This window comes from Sinocyclocheilus rhinocerous, unplaced genomic scaffold (genome assembly GCF_001515625.1).
Source record: "Sinocyclocheilus rhinocerous isolate Xijiao unplaced genomic scaffold, SAMN03320098_v1.1 scaffold480, whole genome shotgun sequence".
In the NCBI taxonomy this organism is placed as follows: Eukaryota; Metazoa; Chordata; class Actinopteri; order Cypriniformes; family Cyprinidae; genus Sinocyclocheilus; species Sinocyclocheilus rhinocerous.
In genome coordinates this window covers 2,306,801-2,317,280 of record NW_015655401.1, presented here as the reverse complement: position 1 = coordinate 2,317,280, position 10,480 = coordinate 2,306,801, and the positions used below count along the sequence as shown (strand labels likewise).

The 10,480-nt window shown below is 41.5% G+C and overlaps 1 protein-coding gene and 1 long non-coding RNA gene across 2 annotated transcripts in view; one reads left to right on the top strand and one right to left on the bottom strand.

Moving 5' to 3' along the window:
- The window catches only part of LOC107718148 (dihydropyrimidine dehydrogenase [NADP(+)]), a 160,745-nt gene that overhangs the window by 89,288 nt on the left and 60,977 nt on the right, over positions 1 to 10,480 (bottom strand). The window contains exon 11 of the mRNA XM_016525131.1: positions 4,665 to 4,875. Coding sequence (XP_016380617.1) covers positions 4,665 to 4,875 — 211 coding nt within the window. The remainder of the gene's footprint in view (positions 1 to 4,664; positions 4,876 to 10,480) is intronic.
- Positions 273 to 1,227, top strand: LOC107718149 (uncharacterized). Its single transcript, XR_001637389.1, has 2 exons — positions 273 to 348; positions 1,137 to 1,227. It is a non-coding gene; the product is annotated as an uncharacterized LOC107718149 (long non-coding RNA).

Below are 10,480 nucleotides of genomic sequence, written 5' to 3'. Positions count from 1 at the left end.
GACGAGGACGACAAGGATTCCAATAATGACTTTTAATGTAGACACAACAAGGCAGATTCAGGTAGGTGAGACACACACACACACACTCGGGGTAACATTCACAATAACCGACAACTAAAGCTCAGACAGACAGGAACTAATATAGGGTGGATAATTAGTGGCAGACAGGTGAGCACAATGAGGGTAATTAACTAATGATTAGTACGGGCTAATCCAACAAAAGGGGAAGAAACCACAATAAACAGTCCACAGGGGCGTTACAATACCATGATCACTTGCCAGCATGGACAAATTAAAGCTTTCATTGATGTTTGAAGAGCAAAAATTGACTGAACGGGTAAAATAAAGGTAATTTTCATGAGTTATTTTATCTATATCTGCTTTAAAATTCGACATTAAGAAAAGTTATCTTTGTGGGCAAATGTGTCTCCCTTACCTTGTGATGGCTTGAAATTTTTTGAGTTGTGTTTAGATGTAGATCATGTGTCCAAATATCGGATATGTATCTGATTTAAAACAACATCAGGAAGTGTTTAGAACGGACCTCGTATGGATTTTTGTGTTTACTGATATTGATGCTAAATTGATAGGTGTCGTTCAATATGTGAACAAATTACTCTTTTCAAATGAACCAGTTGATTCCGCTCACCTCACTAATTGGACGGAACGATTTGCTTACGAATAGGTCTGATCCAGTCCAATGAGTTTTCAAGCTCAGTTTACTGACTCGGTGATCTGCAGATTTCAAGTTTATAGTTCAAGTTTATAGTTATGTGTTTATACGTATGCAATAATATCTGATCTGAGTCACATGTGAGTAAAAAATCTGATTTTTGAGCCAGTGTAAACGAAGCCTAATAGATTCAAAGCCACAAAAATTAGATTTTGATTTTATAGGCTTTTTAAGAGTCCAAATATTTTTGGTGCCACTAAGGACACATAACTATTCACTTAGTGACTGCAGGATGTTTAAGCTGAAAAATGAAGACATGACTTCCTTTGATGAAGGAAGAAATGACAGTCCCTCCGGATGCCAGCCTGAGACAAGCAGAGGAATTTGTAACCCTGACGGCCCTGTTGATGCTTTTGCTGTGGCTGTTATTGTTGAGTATATTTTCCCTTTCCTTTTTTTCTAGATCAATCCCCTGGTCCCTCCGTCAGCTCTCCTCGCCTGACGCTACAGTGATCATGAAGACTGCCGGCCTCATCACTTTCAGAAAAAAAAAACCATCCTCACACCTCATCCTGTTTGTTTCCCTCCTCCCCCACCTCTCTTTCTGTCTGTCTCATGCACACACGCGCGGGCTGTGGAGTGTGACAAATCTAAGGGACTCCTGAGATCTTCCCCTTAAATTAAATGGCCTCCTCTTAGAATCCAGTAGTACTCTCCAGAGTAACTTCTCATACAACTGCTCATTGCCAAGCTCCATTAGAAGATGGAATGCATGCTGCTGTGTGAAATACAAGCAGGAAGACATTGACAAGAAGAAATGCAACAGCTTACAGGAGACAAAGCCACTGTGGATGGAAGAAAGTGAGCATGCAGAACGCATCGCTGAAAATGCAAATATTTTAATTAATTTATTGTTATGATGCTGAAACTGTGATGTGAAAGCATCAAACTGCTTCAGAAAAAGACTATTTTGTTATTATTTACTCACTTCATGTCAAATCTAAACCTGTATTTTTTAATTTAATTTAATTTTTTTTATTTTAGTGGGAAAGAAATAGATAAAAAAACACTGACCTTATCTATAAAACAGGATCATAGTAAATACAAACAATACAAAATATTTTAGAATAATCATCTCCACTGCAGCTCTTAATTGATGTCATCTGATTGCTAGGTGTCATTCAATATGTGAACAAATTATTATTTTCAAATGAACCAGTTGATTCAGTTCACTTCACTAACTGGACGGAACGATTCATTTACGAATAGGAAAGATCCAGTCAAACGAGTTCACAAGCTCAGTTCACTGACTCAATGATCTGCAGATCTCAAGTTTATAGTTCACTGCAAGAAAGAATTATCAGTGAATAATGATTGAAATTTCAGTCTGTGCCAGTGTTATTTTAGTATTATTTATATACTATTCATTAATATTTAATATTTTAAATGAGCATTTAGTTTTATATTTTCAGTTTTCATTTTAATTTTAGTTTAAGTTTTAATCTTTTTTATGTGCTTTTGACATTTTTAGTTTTTGTACCTATTTCTATTTAGCTTTACTTTTATTTCAGTTTTAGTTTTTGTAATTGTAATACTTCAACATTTTATTTTAGTTGCAAAGGCAACATTTCTAATTTTGTTAAAGTTAGATTTAGTACAATTTTTATAAAATATTTTTATTTAATTTAATTTTAAGATTTATTTCAATTAACTAAAAAGATTTGTAATAGTTTTAGTTTTGGCTAACGATAACAACACTGGTCTTGAGTCTTTCAAATTGCACTTTTTGTCTTTCACAAAAGAAAATAAAAGGATTCAGGGTTGGAATGACATGAGAGGTAGAAAATGATGATATTATTATTATTTTTTTTTGGTAGACTACTCATTTAACTGTGAGCATGTCTCAAAACTGCTTTGCTTTGAGGACTAGGGATCTGAATACAGACAACGTCATGCTTCATGGGGTCCAGCAAAGGGTCTCCGCAGTTGTAAAAGTAGCCAGTCAGCTGCAGCCAGTGGTGATCTAATCACCGACCAGCCTGCCTACCCAAGATTGCAGGGGGAGCATTTCTCACTATCTCAGCTTTTCTCTTCTCTAATGCTGCAACACAACCATCTTCTGTCGGCTCTGCCGGCCATTGGAGTGGATAAGTAATTCATATCTTGGGCAAGGTGCAGGGAGTGAGTGGCATTTATAAGCTTGCTATCTCTGAGCTTCAAGCCAGTGATGAAACGACTCTCTGCTCAGAGACATTACAGTGTATAGGATGGATGACAGGTCCGCTCAAGAGCAACAACACTGGGACAACAAAACACTAAGTAAAGAAAAAAAAATCATGAGGAGGTGAAAAATAGCTGGGTGAATGTGAGCCGACAAATAAACACAATGATATACTGTACAGCAAGATACAAAGGTCTGAGGCCACATCTGAGATTTATAATCTAATTTAAAAGGTTTTAGGATCTAAAAATATGAAACAAATGAACAAGTACTTAAGATTCTGTACTATTTATAGGTCACTCATCATTCAATTGAATTTGTGTCTCTTTGTATTGACAATTAGATGTTCTTGCTACCATTGTAACTCTTAAGTCGGGCAGTGCTGAATGCTTATTGATGAGAGAAAAGTCTGGATTCTGTGATGCTTGCTGGGGAAATCTTTCACATGGACCACAGGTACGCCAACATGTGCTCTTTTAAACTACATCAGAACACGTTTTTTAAACTGGTCCAGTGTGCAACATAAAATAATACATATTGGAATCATTCATTTGGTACGTAAGTCGGGCAGTGCTGAATGCTTATTGATGAGAGAAAAGTCTGGATTCTGTGATGCTTGCTGGGGAAATCTTTCACATGGACCACAGGTACGCCAACATGTGCTCTTTTAAACTACATCAGAACACGTTTTTTTAACTGGTCCAGTGTGCAACATAAAATAATACATATTGGAATCATTCATTTGGTACAAAGATTCTGTACTATTTATAGGTCACTCATCATTCAATTGAATTTGTGTCTCTTTGTATTGACAATTAGATGTTCTTGCTACCATTGTAACTCTTTGGATCATTAAAGCAAAAAGGGTGACAAACCAAATAAAAAAAAAACCCATTCAATTCACCTTTTCACTTAGATTGTTATGTTGATAACATTTATGAAGAAAAAATATATAATATGTTAATAATTAGATGTTCTTGCTACCATTGTAACTCTTTGGATCATTAAAGCAAAAAGGGTGACAAACCAAATAAAAAAAAAAAACCATTCAATTCACCTTTTCACTTAGATTGTTATGTTGATAACATTTATGAAGAAAAAAAATATAATATGTTAATAATGTGTGTGTGTGTGTGTGTGTGTGTGTGTATACACATAGTTTTTTTAATAGCCTTTATATATATATATAAAACAAAAAGACCTTGGTCAATATAGATAGTCAAGAAGCACAGAATATGTAATCTAGACATTATATGTGAATGTGTGGTTGATGTTTTAGGCTAATCTGCTGAAATAAGGTTGTATTTGTGATGGTGGATTGATAAAGGATTCCCATAATGAAACAAGGTTCTCGTTTTGAGGGTCTTATCAACTCCTGCCTCTCAATCACAGTGATGGTTATCACTACTGTGGCTACTAAAATCTGCTAAGGAAAGATAAGTCGGGCAGTGCTGAATGCTTATTGATGAGAGAAAAGTCTGGATTCTGTGATGCTTGCTGGGGAAATCTTTCACATGGACCACAGGTACGCCAACATGTGCTCTTTTAAACTACATCAGAACACGTTTTTTTAACTGGTCCAGTGTGCAACATAAAATAATACATATTGGAATCATTCATTTGGTACAAAGTACTTTGCAGGAAACAAATACAGTTAAAGCATTAAGAGAAATTAAATTCTTAAAAAATAAAAATAAACCCATATGAGCTCATTAATTACAACTACAGCTAGCGTCCTTTCTGAGTCACCTGGCTCAACCCTGACCTCACCTTCTGGATCGTTCAACATGGAGCCAAAGGCACTGATGATGAAGTCTGCTTTCAGGTGGACAATTTGCTCCTCATCAACAATCCAGGTCCCATCACCCTGCTGCTCTGTGCGGCAAAAACGCAGGCCAACGACACGTCCATCTTTCTTGATTACCTCATGAGGAGACAGGAAGGGCAGGAACTCACACTTTTCCTCTTTGGCCACCTCCATCTTAAAAAACAGAAATCAAAAGAGAAGCATGTGATTCGAATTGCTAACATTGGAATGCGTGAAAACAGAGTTAACTTCATGCATTCATCTTTAGAAGGTGGTCATGACACTAAAATTTAAGTATTGGCTATACTTCAAAAACTTCAAAGAAACCTGAACATCTTCCTGAGCCTGCTTACAGACATCATCACCCGTTTTACCATACCGCACCATTTATCTGGAAACCCAAATCTTCCCAGTGAAAATCTCCTAAAAGTTTCTACAAAGCTAAGTTTCAAACCCCAGAAAGCATTTTTGTATATTTCACTCTCTACTTAACCCTCCAGCTTATCCTACTCCTTCCACTGTATCTCCTGATAACTTTAGCAGTGCATTGCTTCTTTCCTCTTAAGAATCTACAATAAAACACTCCAGTATAAACCATTTACCAGGTTCACAAGCACAAGACTCCTAAAACCCTTCCACATGCACTTTTGACCTCCTCTTCAACCCTTCTTTTCTCCATCTTACACTCCTCTACATCACCTCCACCATCACCTGACCTCCCTAACTTCAGGTCCTCTTCACGTCGGTTTGTAGTCATGCATCTGACAGGTTATAAGAATCTTTACTGCCCTTTCTCAACAATGAAGAGCAGTAGTTCTCAACTGGTGGGTAGTGACCCAAAAATGGGTGACAAGTCTGTTCTGATAGGATCATGGATGGAAGGGATAAAATAAAATTACATTTTATGTCTATTGTGAAGCAAGACAGACTGTGTTCAAGCATATCCCAGACTACACCTGCAAGAACAACTTCATTGCTGAAAATTGGTTTTGAAATGGCACACTCCACAAAAACAGCCCTAATCACAGCAATTGAATTACAGGGTCTGCACTCACATTGTTTTCATTGTACCTTCAGAAAAGTACCTACTGGATATAATGGGAAGGACTCACTTCATCTCCACATCCATTGGAGTTCCATAGGGTTCAGTACTCAGTCAGACCAGTTCTGTTCTTCCTTTACACCAAATGGTTTTGTAGTCATGGCTTCATCTTTCATTCTTATTGAGCTGATAATCAATTAATTCTCACTTTCCCACCCTCTGACAACCACGTATCTCACAAATCACCTCGTGTCTGGCTAGCATTTTTACATAGATGAACAGCTGTCTCTGAAGCTAAATTTATAAAAATTAAAAAATTTAAAAAAAAGCTTCTGTGCATCCCATCTAAAAACCACCCTTGCCAAGACCTTGTCGTTTCAATAAACAACTCCACCATCTCACCCACACAGAAAGCTAAGAACCCTGATGTCACACTGGACAACAACCTATCATTTGCAACACATAAACTAACCACAGTCAAGACACAGATTCCTCCTGCTGAATATCCAGAGTCAGCCCTTTCCTTACCAGGGAACAGTGCTGTAGGTTTTATTCGTACATAGACCGCACATCAATTACCATCATCAAAACCTCCACCCCCATTCTGCAATTTACTCCATTGCAAACTGACATTTGAAATTCAAAGTTTAAAAAACATTTATTATATTATTTTAAAAAGAAACCAAACATTGTATTATTTATTTGCACTAGGTTAATTGTATCTATATTAGCTGTATTTGTACTAGCAAACACTTGTTTGTATTTGTACACAAATAATTTATTTTCCTAGCAGATAATGTTCTAAACTGTATGCTTACCATCTGTCGATCACAATGGTCTCATGTGTCAAGCTAAAGAGCTTTTAGTAAGTCGTTCTGGAAAAAAAAGTGTCTGCTAAATTACTTAAACGTACATGAACAGAGTAGAAATAAAACACCTTTCATAAAAATCCCTCCTTTATGAAGAGGCTTAATTTACGGCCATGGTGCTTTAGCACAACCCTGTTTGAATGTTCGCAGAGCAAAGGCAGAGCTAATAGTTGCTGTAGTTACACATTTCTAAGTTTAACTTTCTTGTCACTGTTGCCATGGCAGCATTGCAACAGTTGTCATTGAGAAAATAATATGTCTTAATTACTTTGTTAAAAAGCTCCACAGAAAAATAAATCGTGTTATATAAAGCTCAGCATGGTCACCTTTACAGAAACTTCTCTCACCTTTTTCCTGACAAACTTTTTTTCTACTGCTTTTACTCCAAGGTTTTTTCTTTGAGATGGGAAAGTCTTTCTATTTGCAATACCAATAAATATACATCATTCTCTAGCCTATTGTGTTTGGCAATAGCTAACCTAGGCACTAGGTACAGTATAGGCATATAAATTGTATATAATATAAACTGAAGAAATTTAAGATTTAAATTAATTAAATTGCTATTCATAAACTGTTCAGTATAAAGTGGAAGACAATGTGGCATCTGGCTTATTCTGTAAACATTTTCACAGATGAATCAACAGTCTAACCTCTGTTCAAGTGCAAGACAGCGAGTGTACACACATACAGTACTGTGAAGCATACTAAACATTCCCCTCAAAAACGTACTCGGTTATTTACGTAACCTCGGTTCCCTGAGATACGGGAACGAGTAATGCGTCTGCTAAGACGCTATGGGAAAAAGCCTTTTTTCTCCTGAACTGAAGCCTTTTTTTTCAATCACGCAGTGAAACTGCACGGACAATGGTTCGTGCAGTGTATAAAAAAACGAACCAATGGCTCAGCAGCGGAGCTGCACGAGCCTATGGCGACAAAGCCCGCCAGAATGGGCGGAGCCGTCTCGCTATATAAGCGGGCGTTCGCCACAGGATTCTCAGGTTACTTCGACTGAAGCGACGACTGAGTCGTGTGGCTACATAGCACGGCTAGCAATGCAGTACTCGTTCCTGTATCTCAGGGAACTGAGGTTACGTTAGTAACCAAGTACTTTCCCTGTTGATACTACACTCGTACTGCGTCTGCTAAGATGCTATGGGAACACAGTACAATCACGCCATGCTAAGGTAGAGGAACGACTATAAGTATCATAACTTCCATAAGCAAACAATGCCCATAGAGAAGCTAACAACAACCCAAGGCTAAGACGGGCTGAGCTTCTTGAGGTCACACCCGGCCTGGTTAATTGTTCCAGAGTACTCCTGCAACTTCGGCACCCAGGGGTTGAGAGCTGACAGGTGAACTAATGCCAGAAAGCTTGAGCGTGATATGGTCAAGAGCTCTCTGTCAGATCTGTTTGTGTAACGCAGCGTGTGTCTATTCAAGCGGAGAGGATCCTAGCCTGCAAGGCCGGGACTTCCAGGTTGTAAAACCTTGTGAATGTGGACGGCGAGGCCCAGCCGGCCGCCTCACAAATATCCGCAATGGACACACCGCTGGACCATGCCCAAGACGAGGCGATGCTTCTGGTAGAATGGGCCCGTACCGAGTGATGGCGTCTACTATCCATCTAGAGAGTCTTTGCTTTTAACCATGCCTTGGTTTCAGGACGACCTTAGAGTCGTTAGGCCCGAATTCCAGGTAGGCAGGGCTAATGGAGAGCGCCTGCAGGTCCCCTATTCGCTTTACCGATGCAAGTGCCAGAAGCAGAACAGTCTTCAGCGACAGTGACCGAATGTTGGTAGACTGTAGCGGTTCAAAAAGGGGGCCCTTCAGGGCCCTCAGCACAGTGGGCAGATCCCATGAAGGGATGGTTAGGGGACGAGGCGGATTCAGCCTCCTGCGCCCCTTAAGAAGCGGATAACCGCGCTGTTTCTGCCCACCGATAGGCCCGCAATAGGGGCATGAGAAGCCGCATGTTTAAGACTCGCTCTGGGAGGCTCGAAGGCTCCCGTCGAGTGGCCAGAGGTGTAGGGCCCACAGATCGGGCCGAGGGTGCCATATTGTCCTGTTCGCTTGAGAGAGGAGGCCCCGTCTCAACAGAATGGGCCAAGGGGCCGCTACCAACAGCTAAGTCAGCTCTGATAGCCACAGCTGGTTCATCCAGAGAGGGGCCACCAGGAGAACCTTGTGTTTTTGTTCGATCGGGGGAAATGCATAAAGAAGGAGGTTGGGCCAATCGTGGGCTCTACCAGAATGAAGAGACGCTTCGAGGAGAGGCCTCCTTGGCGATTTATGTAGGACACCACTGACATGTTGTCCGACCGGATTAGCACATGGTGTCCTTTTAGGACTGGCAGGAAGAACTGACAGGCTCGACACACTGCTAGCATTTCCAGGCAGTTGATGTGGAAGCCTTTCTCCACCTTCAACCAGTGGCTGAAAGTCGGTATGCCTTCGCACAGCACCCCCCAACCTGTGTTGGAGGTATCTGTCGTGACAACTGTCCTTCTGCAAACCATTCCCATGGTCACGCCCTGTTCCATCCAGCGAGAGCTCTTCCAGGGGACCAGGGCTGTTATACAGGCCTGATTCACACTGATCTGCAGGCGTCCGTCACGCCACGCATGGGATGGAACCCGTGGTTTCAGCCAGCGCTGAAGGGGGCGCATACGAAGCAGACCCAACTGTAGTGCTGGCGATGCCGCAGCCATGAGGTCCAGCATCCTCTGAAACGTTTTGAGATGGCGAGTGGTGCCAATCTCGAAGGAGGCCGCCAGTCTCCGTATGGCCAGCACGACTACAGCTCTCATTTGGGCTGAGTCGAAAATTTTTCCCAGGAATGATATTCGCTGGCTGGGGAACAACGCACTCTTGGCAAAATTGACCCTGAGTCCCAGGCGCTCTAGGTGGCTGAGGAAGAGGGTCCTGTGTGATACTAGTTCTGCTTCCGACTGGGCCAGTCGTCGAGGTAGTTGAGAATGTGGATTCCCATCTGTCTCAGAGGTCCATACACTTCATAAAAGTGTGGGCGGCCAGGGACAGCCCGAAGGGAAGGACCGTGTATTGATAAGCCACTCCCTCGAAAGCGAATCTCATGAATCGCCTGTGACGGGGGGCTATCTGGATGTGAAAGTATGCATCCTTCAGGTCCAGAGAAAAGAACCAGTCTCCTGAGCGAATTTGCGCAAGGATCTGTTTCAGTGTAGTCATCCTGAACGACCTTTTCATGAGGGCATGATTCAGGCGTCTGAGATCGAGGATGGGTCGGAGGCCACCATCTTTTTTGGGGGTGAGGAAGTAACGGCTGTAGTAGCCCAACTCGCTCTGAGCTGGAGGAACCGTTTCTACAGCTCATTTTGCCAGCAGATTCATCACCTCTGAGCGCAGAACGTGAGCGTCCCTGCTTTTCACTAAGGTGGGGACTACGCCGCTGAAGCGTGGGGGTCTTTGAGCGAATTGGAGTGAATATCCTCGTTTTATTATCCCCATGACTCATCTCGACACTCCGGGGATGGCCTGTCAAGCTCTTTTAGTAAGCTCTTTTAGAATCGCCGGATGGCAGCAGGGGAAATGGACCGGAACTGCTGCGTTGCTGAGGCGGCGGAGAAGCAGGTCAGCCATGCTGAGAGGTCCCGATTCCAGCTGCAAAGGTGTGTATAGGCTCGTGCAGCTCCGCTGCCGAGCCATTGGTTAGTTTTTTATACACTGCATGAACCAATGGCTGTGCAGTTTCACTGCGTGATTGAAAAAAAGGCTTCAGTTCAGGAGAAAAAAGCCTTTTTCCCCATAGTGTCTTAGCAGACGCAGTACAAGTGTAGTATCGACAGGGAACGTCTCGGTTACGTATGGTAACCCTCGTTCCCTGAAG